Below are 20,569 nucleotides of genomic sequence, written 5' to 3'. Positions count from 1 at the left end.
ACCCGGTCCCCTTCGAAAAATTCGCTCGTGTGTGTGCTACTCCGACGGACTAAAACCGACGCTAGGGCAGCTATTGGCTACTGTCTATGAACTTCCTACGTCGAATCCAGTCGTACGTCATCACGTTCGACTCCGTCGGAGTTTGGTGTGATGGTGTGTGGTCAAGTCCGTTCGGTCGAAAAGTCCGCCAGAACTCCGGCGGAACTCCGCTAGAACTCCGTCGGAAGTCTGTCAGACTTAATCCCTCTCGTGTGTACGGGGCATTAATTCCTCTCGTGTGTACGGGGCATAAGGGAGACCTTTGTGAACCGTGATGTAAGGGGGAACTCTGTGGAATGTGATGTAAGGGAGACCTTTGTGAACCGTGATGTAAGGGGGAACTCTGTGGAATGTGATGTAGAGGATACCTTACATCAGAGGTCCCCCATCACCACAGAGTCACCCTATGACAGAGGTCAGAGGTACCCCATCCTATACATCCCATCCTATACATGACAGCCCCCCCCCCCCATTACATCAGAGTTCCCCCATCACATAAGAATCCCCCCTTCATGTCAGAGGCCCACATTACCACAGAATCAGCCTATGACAGAGTCAGAGGCACCCAATCACACAAGAGTTCCCCCCTCACTTCAGAGGCACACACCACCTCAGAGGTCCCTCCTTCACGTCAGAGTCCCCCCATCACATCCAAGTTTCCTCTATACATCAGAGCCCCCCCCCCCCCCATCACCACAGAGGCACCCCATCACACCAGAGTCCCCCTATACACATTATCCCCTCCCATCACACCAGAGTTCCCCCGCCTCCATCACAGAGCCCTCTCATCTATCCAAATGGCACCTCAGGGCGTATCGGCACCCTGGCTGAAAGACACCATCCTAGGGTGACAACCATATTGTATAGATTGAGGCCCGGTGTTGTCACCCTAGAACAGATCTACAGAGCACCTCCCCATCTCCTCATCCCCAATACAAACACGGGAGAGGTTCTGTAAGTCCGTATAGGGATAGCTGTGGATAATGTAACCGGTAACAGTACGGCTGAGCGAGCAGGAAGTCATCATCTCACAAGAGAGAAGTTCATGGTTCGGGTTGGCATCCATCCACTTTAAAATGCAGAAATTTTGAATGCCAGTGGCGTAACACAAAAGCAAAATGTTCGGCTCCAACGCTTTTTCTAAACCACTTTCAAAATCCTTTCTAATAAAGGAGCTATAGGCTTTTTTTTTTTGGGCTAAGCTGATTAAATAGACAATCAGTGAGCATGGGGCTAACTGAAAGTGGACTGACCCTTTAATCTGGGTCTGCTTCAGATATTAATCAGATGGCCCTTGGCGGGAGTGGTCGTGGCACACTTACAATGCATATACTAGACAAGAGCGATGGCTTCTATTGTGGGCCAGCCCAGCGTCAGGCACTAATTTGATTGGCTGGTAAAGGAAGCAGATGTCTTTTGTTGTGAATTATAGATTGGTCTGGCATATGGATCATTTTTTACGGTGCTCTTAAGTTGATTAGGGCCACTTAAGCCTATTAGCCGGACAATGGCAACGTTGACGCTTGCTACCAACAAGGGAGGTAAATAAGGAACGTGGAGCTTGTAAACATCCCTAGTCAACTCTGCAGATTGGAAGAGATTACATTGTAACCGATTTAGTGCATATCCTTTTTTTATGATTTCTTTAACTTTTATTGTAGTGTTTACAGTCCCACAGGCTTTAATAAAAAGCCCAGATAATAATTTGTTGTAGAAGTTCCATAGGGAATTGATTAGGGTAATAAGGAAGAGTAAGGCTTGACGTAAATGCAACTCTCGCTCCCCCACAACTCACACTATTTCCTTTTCGTTGTGATACAGTTATGGGGGCAGTCAACTTATTTAACACCCGAACAAAAGAAATTAATTACAACAAGCCAAAGGGTCGTGATCATGCCACCGATTTTCAAATGGACCCCAGAAGTTTTCAATCCTAAAAAGCCCAATACTAATGACACAATTTACCCTTTAAAGCAGATGATAAGCCTAATGGAATGATGCCTCTGTCCGTATCGGAGAGATATTCCAACACTTACTGTTTTTGGGACTCTCCGGGATAAAACGATGGTAAATCAACCCAACAGGGAGAAACTCAGCAACAGAAACCTATTAGAAGTCCTTCCCCTTCCACATGCCATCCAAGACGAAAAACAATTTTGGTTGGGGTTGACCTCTAAAGCCGCTACAAAAAGACACCGTCACTTTGTCCCAAAACCTTAGTCATGATCCCAATCATGAGCCTCATCAGCCCATCACCAAAATGCTCACCAAGCAAGAGACTTTCATTGTACAGTACAGTTGGTCATAGGCCAGTAGAGTTTTGTTCACTTTTGGAACGTTTATTGGATTTTCGATCCCAATCATGAGCCTCATCAGCCCATCATCTATATTCCTTTGTTTCATGTTTTTGGTACACTCCAAGATAAAACGATGGTAAATCAACCCAACAGGGAGACAGCCAACAACAGAAACCTATTAGAAGTCCTTCCCCTTCCCCATGCCATCCAAGAGGAAAAACAATTTTGGTTGGGATTGACCTCTAAAGCCTCTACAAAAAGACACCGTCACTTTGCCCCAAAACCTTAGTCATGATCCTAATCATGAGCCTCATCAGCCCATCACCAAAATGGTCACCAAGCAAGAGACTTTCATTGTACAGTACAGTTGGTCATAGGCCAGTAGAATTTTGTTCACTTTTGGAACGTTCATTGGATTTTCGATCCCAATCTTGAGCCTCATCAGCCCATCATCTATATACCTTTGTTTCATGTTTTTGGGACACTCCAAGATAAAATGATGGTAAATCAACCCAACAGGGAGACAGCCAACAACAGAAACCTATTAGAAGTCCTTCCCCATCCCCATGCCATCCAAGACGAAAAACAATTTTGGTTGGAGTTTACCTCTAAAGCCGCTACAAAAAGACACCGTCACTTTGCCCCAAAACCTCAATCATGAGCCCAGTTATGAGCCTCATCAGCCCATCATCAAACTCCAAAATGGAGAAAAAGACTTCCACTATAGACGAAAAAACTATTTTGGTTGGAGTTGACCTTTAAAGCCGCTACAAAAAAACACAGTTACTTTGCTGCAAAACCTCAATCATGAGCCCAATTATGAGCCTCATCAGCGCATCATCAAACTCCAAAATGGTCTCTGCAAGAGACTTCCACTGTATAGTACAGTTGGTCATAGACCAGTAGAGTTTTGTTCACTTTTGGAACGTTCATTGGATTTTCAAATGGTTATCAATGTTTATTTCTGACCACAGTGCTGAGAAAATTCAAAGAAGCAGGATGGAAATTTTTTCTCGAACAAACGGAAATCTAACTATAGATTTTGGTCTAGAGAGATATTCCATTACTTACTGCTTTTGGGACACTCCGGGATAAAATGATGGTAAATCAACCCAACAGGGAGACAGCCAACAACAGAAACCTATTAGAAGTCCTTCCCCTTCCCCATGCCTTCCAAGATGAAAAAACTATTTTGGTTGGAGTTGACCTCTAAGCCCCTGTACACACGGTCGGAGATTTCGACAACCAAATCCGTCGGATTTTGTCCGTCGGATTTTGTCTGAAACTGTTGCATACACACGGTCGGACTAAGTTTTCGAAAAATCCGATCATTCAGAACGTGATGACGTAATTTCGTTACGATGGGACTACGTTCAGGCTAGTAGCCAATAGCTTTGATGTAGGAATTTGATCTGAGCATGCGTGGCACTTGGTCCGATCAAAATTCTCTACACATGATCGGAGTATGTCCTATCGAACCAGTTGGTCGGAAAATATTTCCAACAAGTTGGAAAATTGGGTCCGACGGATATTCCGACGGAATCAGTCCGATGCATACCACACACAGTCGGATTATCCGACAACACGGTCCGATAGGACACATTCCAACGGATTCTCCGACCGTGTGTACAAGGGCTAAGGCTGCTACAAAAAGACACCGTCACTTTGCCCCAAAACCTTAGTCATGAGTCCAATTATGAGCCTCATCAGAGCATCATTAAACTCCAAAATGGTCACCGCAAGAGACTTGCACTGTACAGTACAGTTGGTCATTGGCCATTAGAGTTTTGTTCACTTTTGGAACTTTCTATGGATTTTCGAATGGTTATCGATGTTTATTTCTGATCATAGTGCTGAGAAAATTCAAAGAAGCAGGATGGAAATTTTTTCTCGAACAAACGGAAATCTAACTATAGATTTTGGTCCAGAGAGATATTCCATCACTTACTGCTTTTGGGACACTCCAGGATAAAATGATGGTAAATCAACCCAACAGGGAGACAGCCAACAACAGAAACCTATTAGAAGTCCTTCCCCTTCCCCATGCCTTCCAAGACAAAAAAATATTTTTTTGGTTGGAGTTGACATCTAAAGCCACTACTTTGCCCCAAAACCTCAGTCATGAGCCCAACTATGAGCCTCATCAGTGCATCATCAAACTCCAAAATGATCAGCGCGAGAGACTTCCATTGTACAAATAGTATAGCCATTTAACATCACTTCATCTTCACAAATTGTGACATGATTGTTCTACAGTTGGTCATAGAAGTTCTGCTTTCATTAGGATAATAAGGAAGGGTAAGGCTTGATGTAAATTCAACTCTTGCTCCTCCCAACTCACACTGCCTTTGTATTGTGATACATATGATACAGTTATGGGGGCAGTCAACCCATTTAGCACCTGAACAAAATAAATTTATTACAAAAAAAAACAAAGGGGCATGACCATGCCACCAATTTTCAAATGCACCCCAGAAGTTTTCAATTCTGAAAGCCCAATAGTAATGACACCATTTACCCTTTAAAGCAGATGATAAGCCTAAAGGAAAGATGCCTTTGTCCCCATCAGAGAGATATCCCATCACTAACTGTTTTTGGGATACCCCAGGAAAAAAATGATGGTAAATCAACCCAACAGGAAGACACTCAGCAACAGAAACCAATTAGAAGTCCTTCCCCTTCCCCATGCCATCCAAGATGAAAAACAATTTTGGTTGGAGTTGAACTGTAAAGCCACTACAAAAAGACACCGTCAATTTGCCCCAAAACCTTATTCATGATCCCAATCATGAGTCTCATCAGCCCATCACCAAAATGGTCACCAAGCAAGACACTTTTATTGTACAGTACAGTTGGTCATAGACCAGTAGAGTTTTGTTCACTTTTGGAACGTTCATTGGATTTTCAAATGGTTAGCGATGTTTATTTCTGACCATAGTGCTGGGAAAATTCAAAGAAGCAGCATGGAGATTTTTTCTCAAACAAAACGGAAATCAAACTGTACAGGTTTTGGTCACTTTGCCCCAAAACCTTAGTCATGATCCCAACCATGAGCCTCATCAACCCATCATCTATATACCTTTGTTTCATGTTTTTGGGACACTCCAAGATAAAACTATGGTAAATCAACACACAACAGGGAGACAGCCAACAACAGAAACCTATTAGAAGTCCTTCCCCTTCCACATGCCATCCAAGACGAAAAAAACTATTTTGGTTGGGGTTGACCTCTAAAGCCACTACAAAAAGACACAGTCACTTTGCCCCAAAACCTTAGTCATGATCCCAATCATGAGCCTCATCAGCCCATCATCTATATACCTTTGTTTCATGTTTTTGGAACACTCTGAGATAAAATGATGGTAAATCAACACAACAGAGAGACCGCCAACAGCAGAAACCCATTAGAAGTCCTTCCCTTTCCCCCATGCCATCCAAGACGAAAAAACTATTTTGGTTGGGGTTGACCTCTAAAGCCACTACAAAAAGACACCGTCACTTTGCCCCAAAACCTTAGTCATGATCCCAATCATGAGCCTCATCAGCCCATCACCAAAATGCTCACCAAGCAAGACACTTTCATTGTACAGTACAGTTGGTCATAGGCCAGTAGTGTTTTGTTCACTTTTGGAACGTTCATTGGATTTTCGAATAGTTAGCGATGTTTATTTCTGACCATAGTGCTGGGAAAATTCAAAGAAGCAGGATGGAAATTTTTTCTCAAACAAAACGGAAATCAAACTGTACAGGTTTTGGTCACTTTGCCCCAAAACCTTAGTCATGATCCCAATCATGAGCCTCATCAGCCCATCATCTATATACCTTTGTTTCATGTTTTTGGAACACTCCAAAATAAAATGATGGTAAATCAACACAACAGAGAGACCGCCAACAGCAGAAACCCATTAGAAGTCCTTCCCCTTCCCCATGCCATCCAAGACGAAAAAACTATTTTGGTTGGAGTTGACCTCTAAAGCCGCTACAAAAAGACACCGTCACTTTGCCCCAAAACCTTACTCATGATCCCAATCATGAACCTCATCAGCCCATCACCAAAATGGTCACAGCAAGAGACTTTCATTGTACAGTACAGTTGGTCATAGACCAGTAGAGTTTTTTGTTCACTTTTGGAACGTTCATTGGATTTTCGAATGGTTAGCGATGTTTATTTATGACCATACCATAGTGCTGGGAAAATTCAAAGAAGCAGGATGGAAATTTTTTCTTGAACAAAACGGAAATCTAACTGTATAGGTTTTGGTTCCGGCGAAAAAGTGTACATATTATAACAAAACCTGTTTAATACGTCTGGGATTTTATTCAAATAGCAGGTCTGGATGAAATTGTAAGGGCTTCCTAATGAAATTTGCTGACTCAAGGATGACAAGAAAGAATGTTTAGACCAACAATTTTTCTACCAACGTTAAAATCTAGCCAATGTATGTCCAGCTTTACATTGTGTCCACACAGCCCAGTATGGTTAACAGGCGATTGAGATAAAAGGGCTACATGCTAAGACCTGGTGTATGTGGTGCAGCTCACAGAATACTTGGCATAAGTTCTTTTGGTTGTTGTTGCATGTGAAATCTTTTTATTTTGGAGATACACTCAAGGCTTTTTTGGTTTCAACTGTTCATCATGGTGGGAAATCCCAGGTTCAAGCCAGAGTTCATTTATAGAGTATATCTAGAATGGAACAATGGGGGTTTTCCAAAGAATGAACCTCAACTGGCAGTAAAAATCGACCCTCAAAAAATTAATGGAGAAGGTTGGTGTTCAGGGTTGAACTTGGTATTTCATACTGACAGATTTAGGATTAATCTAATAAGAACGGGTAATTAGGAGATGAAACCAAGTATAACTGAAGGAAGAAAAAGAATAGAGGGGGAAATCGTCTAATGGCGACACTAGTTCCATGGTGGCAACCAAGGATTTCTTCACTTTAGAGAGATTTCCTCCTACTTTCTGTTTCGGCTCTGGGACAAGAAGTGAAGGTGAATTTTCCCCAATTGGACATATATTATGGGTTATCTTCATGCCCCTAACTGCCGGGTTCATTTGCAAAAGTTTGTCTAAACCAGGTACAAAAAAGTTTGGTTCTCCATTGCTCTGGTCCTCCACAAGGTGCGCAGAAGAAAATTAGTTCGGGTGACAACTGGGGATTTCCTCTTGATTCTTGTTTTTCAAAATTTCCATTTTCCAAAATGGAAAAAAAAAATGTCTTTACCTCTACTTTAATATAATTCTAAGCCCTTGTACACACGGTCGGAGAATCCGTCGGAATGTGTCCTATCGGACCGTGTTGTCGGATAATCCGACTGTGTGTGGTATGCATCGGACTGATTCCGTCAGAATATCCGTCGGACCCAATTTTCCAACTTGTTGGAAATATTTTCTGACCAACTGGTTCGATAGGACATACTCCGATCATGTGTAGAGAATTTTGATCGGACCAAGTGCCACGCATGCTCAGATCAAATTCCTACATCAAAGCTATTGGCTACTAGCCTGAACGTAGTCCCATCGTAACGAAATAACGTCATCACGTTCTGAAAGATCGGATTTTTCGACAACTTCGGAATGCTCTACCAATCAACATCCGCCTGGAAGAAAATCACCTGGCTTTTAGGAAAAAACTCAAGACCTTCCTCTTTTAGCAGATGATCAAAGCTCGCCACAGCGCCTAGAGGCGATACAGTTCGCATTGTGCGCTATATATAAGTATTTCATTCATTATTTCATTCAACTTAGTCCGACCGTGTGTATGCAACAGTTTCGGACAAAATCCGAAGGGCAAAATCCGACGGACAAAATCCGACGGATTTGGTTGTCGAAATCTCCGACCGTGTGTACAGGGGCTAAAAGCTTCCATAAGAAGAATTGAGTAATTAGAACATTTCCCTTAAGATGTATTTATAAGATATACAAAATTAGGTGACTTTTATAAAGCAAAAGGGAAAAGGTCCTTCCCACACAAAGAAAATGGGGGAGTTAGAGTCGGGGGTGGGGGAACACCGGGGTTTGACTAGAATCAGCACTGATCTGAGAGAACTATATTTAAATGTAGCCCCCTTGTCCTAAACAGGGGCTATTATGTAAATGTAGTTTCTGGCTGGGCTGTAGTTAGCTCAGACTGATTGTATAGCTTTCACCTGGTTTTTGCCCTAAGCCTATGTTGGCTTGTGATTTCTCACGGTCACCAATAGATGTCACTGGAATCACTGGTCGTAGTATGAGATTTCACAAACGAAGTTATGAATATTTATATTTTCTTAAGCCAATTCAGTAGGAGGTTTGTGCCACTGGTGCATGCTGGGAGAGGATATACATATTTGGAACAGGCCATGTGCTCGCTCTCTTCCTCTGGATTGAGGCCTAGGGAGGCGCTGCTGGATGGAGCTCTGCTGTTGGGCTTCTGCCCAATAGACTGTTTTGGGGCCTAACATGTGATAAGGTGGTCCTGAAGCTACCCTGCCTGGTCTGGAAAGTGGCAAACAAGCTGCTAATAAGGTCAGTGCTTGTAACGCTCACAGCAAAAAATACAATTGTAGGTCCAGTTCACTTTTGGCTTGTTCACATTGTTGCCAGTCAAGCCACGATGAAGAGGTTGCTTAGACCGCCAATGAAAGGGGTGCTTAGACCGTCGATAAAGAGGGTGCTTAGACCGCCGATAAAGAGGGTGCTTAGACCACCGATGAAGAGGGTGCTTAGACCGCCGATGAAGAGGGTGCTTAGACCGCCGATGAAGAGGGTGCTTAGACCGCCGATAAAGAGGGTGCTTAGACCGCCGAGGAAGAGGGTGCTTAGACCGCCGAGGAAGAGGGTGCTTAGACCGCCGATGAAGAGGGGGCTTAGACCGCTGAGGAAGAGGGTGCTTAGACCGCCGATGAAGAGGGTGCTTAGACCGCCGATAAAGAGGGTGCTTAGACCGCCGATAAAGAGGGTGCTTAGACCGCCGATAAAGAGGGTGCTTAGACCGCCGATGAAGAGGGTGCTTAGACCGCCGATGAAGAGGGTGCTTAGACTGCCGATGAAGAGGGTGCTTAGACCTCCGAAACGCGTTGAGTGCTTTTTTGGACTGCACCCCTGACTTTAACAGGAGTAAAGTCGTATGTGGACCTCTTAGCAGTGGTGTGGCGCTTCAAATTCAATTCTCTGCCTGGTCTGGAGGAAGCTGTGTCAAGTAGGAGACCCAGGGGAGGACCCTTGCTGGAGAAAGAGCCAGGAAGAAGGCTGGTCTCTCAGAAGGGCCTGGAAACTCCACTTGGAGGATGCACTGAAATTTGGGAAGGTGCTTATGCTTTCCTCGGTCCCCTTATTTTAGCCCTGGGGTGCAATGCTAGCCTTCTCCTGCCCTCTGGAGGGGCTATCCTGCCTCTGGGGTGTCAGAAGGGTGCTACATAAAGCATAGAGCATATACCTCTAATGATAGCATTGATAACGATGCAACATATTAGGTTTTAAAATGTGGCTCCTCATCTCCTAATTGAAACCATATGCTAGTGCGGTTAGATTAGGAGACTTTAGGATATATTAGCAGTGTGGTTTGGGAATATGACTCAACAGCCACTCTAGGCTTTGCATAATTTTTCCTGGCCTTAACGTTGAACTCCAGGTAAAAAAGCTTTAATATAAATGAATTCCTAATAAGCCACAGAAGATATAAATCCATTTTATGTGAACTAAACGCCTTTGCAAACCCAGATATTACCTCGTAAAAGTAACAGTGACGTCATCGCCAGGCTGTACAGCCTATGCAGAGAGCAGAGCAGTGGGAGGAGCTCAGCAAGCTCCTCCCTGCAGACTCCTCATTGAGATTCAAGGAGGAAAATGCACGATGAATGGATTTGGAGGATCTCTGCTGATCCCGGAGTTCAGCTCTAATCTTGGGTTGTGATGAGGATTTATTGGTATTCTCAGTCTCGGTATAATATTGGACCAGTGGGTGAGAAGAGATCCTCCATAGGTCACAGACAGCAGGGTGAAGATATGGTTGCTTGTAATTAAGATGTTTAGCGTCTTATGGGAGGGAGGGGAATTTTTGTTGGATTTTAGTATATATATAAAATAAAGAATAAATAAAATAATAATAATAATAATTAAAATATATATAGTATGTATTTTATACATACAATGCATACAAGATATATATATATATATATATATATATATATATATAGATATATATAGATATATAGATATATAGATATATAGATATACATATATATATATATATCTCTTGTATGCATTGTATGTATAAAATACATACTATATATATTTTTAATTATTATTATTATTATTATTATTATTTTATTTATTTTTAATAAAAGGAGGAAAAATAACTAAACTTTTTTAATTTATTTTTAATTTTTTTTTATTTTTTTAGTTGGAATTTGAGACCTTGGAAAAGGAGAAACAGGATCTGAGGGTCCAGATTGCCCAGATTCTGGAGGACAGACAGCAGCTCATGCACCTTAAGATGTCTCTCAGTCTGGAAGTGGCTACATACAGGTAAAACACATGGACCTCTGCAGGCTGGAAAGGGAACTACATCCTGTGAATTTTAAGCTGTTTGATGATAAGAAAAGTTGAGCGTCGTGCAGGCGTACAAAAAGAAATGTACCATGTGGCTCATAGAGGAAGGAGCAGGGTCCTCCAGCAGAGCAGAGTATTTCAGGAGAGGAGCGATATAGAGGAAGAAGCAGAGTCCTCCAGCAGATCAGAGTTTTTCAGGAGAGGAGAGATATAGAGAAAGGAGCAGAGTCCTCCAGCAGAGCAGAGTATTTCAGGAGAGGAGAGTTATAGAGGAAGAAGCAGAGTCCTCCAGCAGAGCAGAGTATTTCAGGAGAGGAGAGTTATAGAGGAAGGAGCAGAGACCTCCAGCAGAGCAGAGTATTTCAGGAGAGGAGAGTTATAGAGGAAGGAGCAGAGTCCTCCAGCAGAGCAGAGTATTTCAGGAGAGGAGAGTTATAGAGGAAGGAGCAGAGTCCTCCAGCAGAGCAGAGTATTTCAGGAGAGGAGAGTTATAGAGGAAGGAGCAGAGACCTCCAGCAGAGCAGAGTATTTCAGGAGAGGAGAGTTATAGAGGAAGGAGCAGAGTCCTCCAGCAGAGCAGAGTATTTCAGGAGAGGAGAGTTATAGAGGAAGGAGCAGAGACCTCCAGCAGAGCAGAGTATTTCAGGAGAGGAGAGATATAGAGAAAGGAGCAGAGACCTCCAGCAGAGCAGAGTATTTCAGGAGAGGAGCGATATAGAGAAAGAAGCAGAGTCCTCCAGCAGAGCAGAGTATTTCAGGAGAGGAGAGTTAGATAGAGGAAGGAGCAGAGACCTCCAGCAGTGCAGAGTATTTCAGGAGAGGAGAGTTATAGAGGAAGGAGCAGAGTCCTCCAGCAGAGCAGAGTATTTCAGGAGAGGAGAGTTATAGAGGAAGGAGCAGAGACCTCCAGCAGAGCAGAGTATTTCAGGAGAGGAGAGTTATAGAGGAAGGAGCAGAGTCCTCCAGCAGAGCAGAGTATTTCAGGAGAGGAGAGATATAGAGAAAGGAGCAGAGACCTCCAGCAGAGCAGAGTATTTCAGGAGAGGAGAGTTATAGAGGAAGGAGCAGAGTCCTCCAGCAGAGCAGAGTATTTCAGGAGAGGAGAGTTATAGAGGAAGGAGCAGAGACCTCCAGCAGAGCAGAGTATTTCAGGAGAGGAGAGATATAGAGAAAGGAGCAGAGACCTCCAGCAGAGCAGAGTATTTCAGGAGAGGAGAGTTATAGAGAAAGGAGCAGAGACCTCCAGCAGAGCAGAGTATTTCAGGAGAGGAGAGATATAGAGAAAGGAGCAGAGTCCCCCAGCAGTGCAGAGTATTTCAGGAGAGGAGAGTTATAGAGGAAGGAGCACAGTCCCCCAGCAGAGCAGAGTATTTCAGGAGAGGAGAGTTATAGAGGAAGGAGCAGAGTCCTCCAGCAGAGCAGTGTATTTCAGGAGAGGAGAGATATAGAGAAAGGAGCAGAGACCTCCAGCAGAGCAGAGTATTTCAGAAGAGGAGAGATATAGAGAAAGGAGCAGAGTCCTCCAGCAGAGCAGAGTATTTCAGAAGAGGAGAGATATAGAGAAAGGAGCAGAGACCTCCAGCAGAGCAGAGTATTTCAGGAGAGGAGAGATATAGAGAAAGGAGCAGAGTCCTCCAGCAGTGCAGAGTATTTCAGGAGAGGAGAGTTATAGAGGAAGGAGCAGAGTCCTCCAGCAGTCTAATACAGTTCCTTCCTATGAACAATGTTGGCCATCAGTCATAGATGACATCAGCCGCCCTGTAGGATCATCATTGAGTTAGGCGGCTCAGACAATTTATGTCTCTTCTCAGTAACGCGGCTTAAAATAGCTGAGAATTACAGTGAGAATGTCTGAGCTCTAAACAGGCCGGGCGGTGAGGTCCGGTTGTTTGGAGGATCAAGGAACGGCACAGTCACACCTCCTCAGATAATAGATTTCCCCATAAAACACAATTTTTCTTTTCATTTCTATCTACGAAAGATTTTATATCCTTAAAAATGTGCCAATTTAAATTTTTTTTTATGATTCCCTCACTTAAAGGGTACGTCCACCCCAAAGTGATATTTCCTTTTAACTCTTTGGGGGGGGGGGGGGGGGGTAATATGTCAGCAGCACTGTGGCTCCCAACTCCGCCCACTAGAAGATTATCAAACAGTTCCCAACTCCGCCCACCAGGAGATTATTGAACAGTTCCCAACTCCGCCCACCAGAGAATTATTAAACAGTTCCCAACTCCACCCACCAGAGAATTATTAAACAGTTCCCAACTCCGCCCCCAGAGGATTATTAAACAGTTCCCAACTCCGCCCCCAGAGGATTATTAAACAGTTCCCAACTCCGCCCCCAGAAAATTATTAAACAGTTCCCAACTCCGCCCCCAGAGAATTATTAAACAGTTCTCTCTGTGCTTCAATGTGAGCAGAGGCGGGGGACGGAAGCTGCCTTCTGAACCAACACAGGCAGCTCTACGTTGCCGTGCTGTGACCCGAAAAAAACTCCAGGGCTGCACAGTGCTAGTGTGTCATGACAGGTTGGAGCAGAGAGGGCTGTCATAGGTACCGGAACGGTGTTCTGCCACGTTCCGGTGGAAAAAAACACTGGTTGGTGCTACCACCCTCAAGAAGATTATTGGACAGTTCCCAACTCCACCCACCATGAGATTATTAAACAGTTCCCAACTCCGCTCACTAGATGATTATTAAACAGTTCCCAACTCCGCCCACTAGATGATTATTAAACAGTTCCCAACTCCGCCCACTAGATGATTATTAAACAGTTCCCAACTCTGCCCACTAGATGATTATTAAACAGTTCCCAACTCCGCTCACTAGATGATTATTAAACAGTTCCCAACTCCGCCCAGTAGATGATTATTAAACAGTTCCCAACTCCACCCACTAGATGATTATTAAACAGTTCCCAACTCCACTCACTAGATGATTATTAATCAGTTCCCAACTCCACCCACAAGAAGACTATTGGACAGTTTCCAACTCCGCCCACCATGAGATTATTAAACAGCTCCCAACTCCGCCCACCATGAGATTATTAAACAGCTCCCAACTCCGCCCACCAGAGGATTATTAAACAGTTCCCAACTCCACCCACTAGATGATTATTAAACAGTTCCCAACTCCACCAGAAGCTTAAAGTATAACTAAAGGCAAAACTTTCTTTCAGTATTTGATAACGTTGAGAGGGATTAGAACCCCTGTCAGGTTTTTATTGCTGTCTGTGTCCCCGTTAAGGAGGCGGAGAGGGTCCTGGAGGGCCGGGGGGGGAGGCACCCCAGAAAAGGAGGATCGGGGCTGCTCTGTAAAAAAACAAATTGCACAGAGCAGGTAAATTTAACATGTTTGTTATTTTTATTTGTAAAAAAAATGGCACCCCAAACGTAGAGCGAATCTGCTGTGATTGTCACGCCGCAAAACGTGATTTTGAAAAAAACGCGCCAAATTTGTCGCTCAGAAAAGGAGCAGGAGCTTAATTTGGGGCGACAAGCGCACATAGAAAAGAATCTCATGGAATTTCTATCGTAAAAGAAACCCATGGAAGTTCTCCCGTGCATAACATGCAAAAACGCGTGAAAGTCGCTCAGCAAAAATACGTGAATGGGGCCTAAAAACGCAACCCTTAGGAGGAGGAAAGTCCACGATGAGCCATGAACTGAACGCTGAGCTGAGGAACTGTTGGAGTTTTTGTGAAGGTGCAGAGACTGGATCTCATGTTGTAGTCCAACTCACTCTGCTTTGTCCGTGTTACAATGGAGTGCCATTGATGTCCCCCGCGGGGGGTCTCCACCAATAGGAGCTTACACCGGGGACATACAACGCTCTGGACAAGACCCCCCCCCCCCCCACCCCCCATGTAAGGTTTTTAAAACCGGACGGCACTCAACCGGTTATACATTTTGGATCTACATACCAGTTATTAAATGATTAAAGTGCACTTAACCAGTTGCCTACCGAGCACTTTTACCCCCCTTCCTGCCCAGGCAAATTTTCATCTTACAGCGCTGTCACACTCTGAATGATTTTTGAAGAAAAAAAAAGTATTTTTCTTAGTTTCTGGCCGAAAATGAGTAAATAAGTATTTTTTCTCCTTCACTGAAGTACGCTGATGAGGTGGCACCGATGGGCGCTGATGAGGAAGCACTAAAATACAGCACTGATGGGCATTGATAGGAGGCACTGATGGGCACTGATGAGGTGGCACTGAGGAGGAGACACTAATATTTAGCAATGATGGGCACTGATAGGCTGCACTGATGGGCACTGTTGGGCGGCACTTATGGGCAATGATAGGTGGCACAGCTAGGCAGCACTGATAGACTGCATTTATGGGCATTGATGGGGTGCACTGATGGACAGTGAAGAGCACTGATGACGAAGTGGTACTGAGGAGGAGACACTAATATGCAGCAATGATGGGCACTTATTGGCTGCACTGATGGGCACTGTTGGGCGGCACTTATGGGCAATGATAGGTGGCACAGCTAGACGGCACTGATAGACTGCATTGATGGGTATTGATTGGGTGCACTGATGGGCACTGATGAGGTGGCAGTGAAGAGCACTGATGAGGTGGCACTGAGAAGGAGACACTAATATGCAGCACTGATGGGCACGGATAGGCTGCACTGATGGGCACTGATGGGCGGCACTTATGGGCAATGATAGGTGACACGAATAGGCGGCACTGATAGACTGCATGGATAGGGGGCACTGATAGATTGCATTGATGGTCATTGATAGGGTGCCATGATGAGGTGGCACTGATGAGGAAGCACTAATATGCAGCACTGATGGGCACGGATAGGCTGCCCTGATGAGCACTGATGAGCGGCACTTATAGGCAATGATAGGTGGCACAGATAGGCGACACTGATAGACTGCATAGATAGGCGACATTGATAGACTGCATTGATGGTCATTGATAGTGTGCACTGATGAGGCAGCAGTGAAGGGCACTGATGAGGTGGCACTGATATGCAGCACTGATGGGCACAGATAGGTGGCACTGATGGGCAGAACTGATGGGCACAGGTAGGTGGCATGAATAGGTGCCATTGATAGACTACATTGATGGGCATTGACAGGGTGCACTGATGGGCACTGATAAGGTGGCAGTGAAGGGCACTGATGAGGAGGCACTAATATGCAGCACTGATGGGCACGGATAGGCGGCACTAATGGGCGGAACTGATGGGCACTGAAAGGCAGCAATGACTTGCGTCACTGATGGTCACAAATTGGCACCACTGATGGGCCCTGTTGGGGTTGCACTGATGATCAGTGCCCCGATTATCTGTACAGGTCTCCCCTGTGAGGAAATGCCGTTTATCACCCTGTCAGTGTGAGGAGAGCAGAACCGATTACCAGCACTTTCAGGTTTTCATGTGATGAGCTGTGATTGGACACAGCCAATCACATGGGTAAAGAGCCGCGGCAACGGCTCTTTACCAAGATCTGGGTCGCGCCGTGTCCCAGGGACACAGTGCACCTGCGATCGTTGCGCTGCGCCCACCCCCCCCCACGGACGCATAATCGTGATGATTTTGGGTGATGTCATATGACAACATAGGATCCGCCCATCGTCATTTGTCTAAATGGCGGGTGGAAGGCGGTTAAATGCCCTTTTTTCCATTTTGGATGGAGTAAGGAAGTGATAGGAAATCCCTACAAAGGGAGATTTCTTCCTAGACAGTTGTCACCAGAACGGGTTTCCCCTTTGAAAGAATTCCCCGTCAGGCCCCGTTCAGACCTTGTGTATCGGGAATGAACATTCCCACTCCCAAAACGCGTGTCACACACAGGGCAGCCCATTCACTTCAATGGGTTGCCCTATACACCCTTGTCGTCCAAAAGAAGCTCCTGCTCCAATTTGGGTGACAAGCTTAGCATTCACATAAGGCGATTCGAAATCGCAGGCAGAATCTCCGTAATTCTGCCCTTGATTCCAAATCACGACAAAAGATGTGATGCGCGTTTGGTGCAGTTATTCTTTATGGCACCCCAAACGTAGTGCAGTTTCTGCCAGGATTGTCTCCTAAAAGAAGCCCCTGTTTTTGAGGGACAGACTTAGCGTGATTTTTAATTGTACTTTTGCCGAATGATTCTAAAGCAGTGGCGTTGCTAGGGGGTGGCTTTTGGGGCTATAGCCCCAAGTCTTTGCAGGAGTCCCCAGGGGGAGGGGAGGCTCTCTGAGGACCCTGATGGAAGTGGTGGGGCTCTCTGTGGACCCTGATGCAAGGAGGAGGCTCTCTGGGGACCCTGATGTAAGTGGGGGGCTCTGGGAACCCTGATGAAAGGGAGGGCTCTTTGGGGACCTTGATGTAAGGGAGGGCTCTTTGGGGACCCTGATGTAAGGGGGGCTCTCTGGGAAGCCTGATCTAAGTGGGGGGCTCTCTGGGTACCCTGAGGCAAGGGGGAGGCTCTCTGGGGATTCTGATGCAAGGTGGAGGGTCTCTGGGGACCCTGATGTAAGGGGGGCTCTCTGGGGATCCTGATGTAAGGGGGGGCTCTCTGGGGACCATGATGTAAGGGGGGGCTCTCTGGGGACCCTGATGTAAGGGGGGGCTCTTTGGGGACCCTGATGTAAGGGGGGGCTCTCTGGGGACCCTGATGTAAGGGGGGCTCTGGGGACCTATACACACACACACACACACGTATATTACTGTATATACATGTGTATGCCCACCCAAGCCTATGACTTTCTTTACTACGCTGCTTTGGGCTCTAGCCCCAGATCTTTTGTAGACCTAGCAACGCCCCTGTTCTAAGGCCCCATTCACTTGAAACTGCGGGCAAAATGACGTAACTTTGCCTGAGATTCCGAATCACGGTGAAACGCGCGATGAGCATTTTGGTCCCATTATCCAAACATAGCGTGACTCTGCCTCCATTGTTGCCCCAAAAGAAGCTCCTGTTCCTTTTTTCGGTCCTACAAGCTTGCCACAATTTTTAACCCATGTGTTTTGCCGCAATTACGGCAGATTTGCGCTGTGCTTGGAGTTCCATTAAGGAATAAATCGCGCTTTGAAAAAAAAAGCAAGGAGGGGGGAACGCTCGTTCCGTGAGGATCTGAAAGGGGCCTGATTCTTGCTCCGGTGGCAACTGTAAAAATTTGGGAATTTTTTTTTCATGACCTTTGGTCTTGGTGATCACCAAGCAAAAGGGGAACATCTCACCGGCAAGGAACTCGGCAAGGGTTCTAACCCTTTTCTTCCTTTTAACCCTTCCTACTAAAGATTTTTGTTAAAGTATTTTGATCAAATTTGGGCAACGTTGTCTTCTTCTGTTTTGTTGAAGACCACATTTTGTAGATGTTCAGCCCAACCAGGTGGACAATGGAGTTTACACCACCGGTGGTGGTGGCCTAGGCAGAAATGTATGCTAATGTACAATATCTATACTCTTCTGTTGCCTACAATGCTTCCTGCCCAGCCGGCATACAACTCCTCCATGGGAATTTCTTCTAGCTCTTATCCCGTCTCTCCAGTGGCATTTTTGTTCAAGCTCTACAGATGGCTTTGGACAATAGGTGGGGGCCGTCATTAGCATAATAATACGAGCCACTGGGGCCGAGGCTAGATTTTTTTTTTCACTCTCGGAGAACTTTGATGATGTCACCGGGTTACTTGTGTCACACAAAATAAATCTCGTTGAATAAAGAGAGAGTGAAAAGGATAAGTAGGCTTGTAAGAGCCTGAGAGTGTGTCCCAAGTTTCGGGAGGGTGAAAAAAAAAAAAAAAAGTTTAAGCGGAGGAATTTTTTTTTTTTTTACCCCCTTTGAGAATGCGACCAAATTTGAAAGCCACCAAAAAAGTGTCTAATTTGTTCATATCTTATCATGAGATTTCTGAGCTAATATAAAAGCCATACAAGAAATGCAGATCTATAATCATGAAGGATGAACCAAACTACCCCAGGTTTGGTTGGAGCAAGGTTAATTTAAAAATATAAAAAATTTTATTAATTTATTTGAAATTAAAAATTGCCCATTTTGCTGGACTAATAGGCAAGGGGTTGTCAAAAAAAAATAAAAATAAAATAAATAAAAAATAAAAAACATCCATTCGGCTGGGTGCAGTGATTGTTTTTTTTTTTTTTAAAGTGCTGTCAATTATAAACAAATTGTTCTTAAATGCCAGCAAATGATATTTCCCTCCTGGCTTCTTGAACCACCTCCTGCCTGGCCTATAGTTTAAAAAAAAATAAAAAAATTGGCCATTTTCTGGACTAATAGGCAAGGGGTTGTCAAAAAAAATAAAAATCAAATAAAAAAAAAATCCATTCGGCTGGGTGCAGTGATTGTTTTTATTTTTTTTAAAGTGCTGACAATTATAAACAAAGTGTTCTTAAATGCCAGCAAATGATATTTCCCTCCTGGCTTCTTGAACCACCTCCTGCCTGGCCTATAGTTAAAAAAAAATGAGTTAAAAATTTTAAAAAAGGCCACTGTGGTGAGGGTTAAAAAAAATCACAATTATTTTTAAAAAAATTTCTACTTTTTCCCTTTTTTTACGATTTTTTTTCACGATTTTTTTAATGTACTTTTACTAGAGCAACGCACACTGCATTGCTCTAGTAAAAGTGCATAAAAAAATTGTGAATTTTTTTTTTATTGCTCAGGTTAAAGTACATAAAAAATAGTGAAATAAAAAGGAAAAAGTATAAAAATTAAAAAAAGATAATAATTGTGATTTTTTTTTTTTTTTACACTTTTACCCGCCCCCCCCCCTGTCAAGACCAGGCCATTTTTTGTGATACGGCATCGCTATACTTTAACGGAAAGTTGCATGGTTGGGCCACTCTGCACCCAAATAAATATGTCCTTTTTTCCCCCACAAATTGTGCTTTCTTTTGGTGGTATTTGATTACCTCTGCGGTTTTTATTTTTTGCGCTATAAACAAAAAAAAGACAGATAATTTTGAAAATAAAACCAATATTTTTTTACTTTCTGCTATAAAACATATCCAATACAAAAAGAAGTAAAAAAATCTAATCTTTTTATCAATTTAAGACAATATGTATTCTGCTACATATTTTTGGTAAAAAAAAAATCCTGATAAGCGTATATATATTGATTGGTTTGTGCAAAAGTTAAAGCATCTACAAACTATTGGATATTTTTATGGAATACATTTTTTTTTACTAGTAGTAGTAATGGCGGCGGTCAGCGACTTATAGCGGGATTGCGACATTGCGGCAGACAAACCGGACAATAAATTACACTTTTGATACTTATTTGGGGATCAGCGACACCAATACAGTGATCAGTGCTAAAAAAAATATGCAATGTCACTGTACAAATGACACTGACAGGGAAGGGGTTACCATCAGGGGCAATGAAAGGGTTAATTGTTTCCCTAGGTCAGTGATTGGCGAACCTTGGCACCCCAGATGTTTTGGAACTACATTTCCCATGATGCTCATGCACTCTGCAGTGTAGTTGAGCATCATGGGAAATGTAGTTCCAAAACATCTGGAGTGCCAAGGTTTGCCATCACTGCCCTAGGTAGTGCTTGCTAACTGTGGGGGAGGTGCTTTAACTGGGGGAAGACAGAGATCTGTGTTCCTTCTTAGCAGAAACACACAATCTCTGTCTTCTCTACTAACAGAACAGCGATCTGCCTTGTTTACATAGGCAGATCGCTGTTCTGTCTCTATCGGCAACAATCGAAAGTTTCCGATG

The 20,569-nt window shown here is 44.1% G+C and overlaps 1 protein-coding gene across 1 annotated transcript in view; it reads left to right on the top strand.

The window, feature by feature from the left end:
• Positions 1–20,569, top strand: part of NES (nestin) — a 70,459-nt gene that overhangs the window by 28,566 nt on the left and 21,324 nt on the right. Inside the window, exon 2 of the mRNA XM_077464193.1 lies at positions 10,723–10,847. Coding sequence (XP_077320319.1) covers positions 10,723–10,847 — 125 coding nt within the window. The remainder of the gene's footprint in view (positions 1–10,722; positions 10,848–20,569) is intronic.

This window comes from Lithobates pipiens, unplaced genomic scaffold, assembly GCF_037356315.1.
Source record: "Lithobates pipiens isolate NorthernLeopardFrog02 unplaced genomic scaffold, aLitPip1_a1.2 Scaffold_30, whole genome shotgun sequence".
Lineage (NCBI taxonomy): Eukaryota > Metazoa > Chordata > Amphibia > Anura > Ranidae > Lithobates > Lithobates pipiens.
Note: the sequence above shows the minus strand (reverse complement) of the source record. Positions and strands in the feature narration are given on the sequence as shown.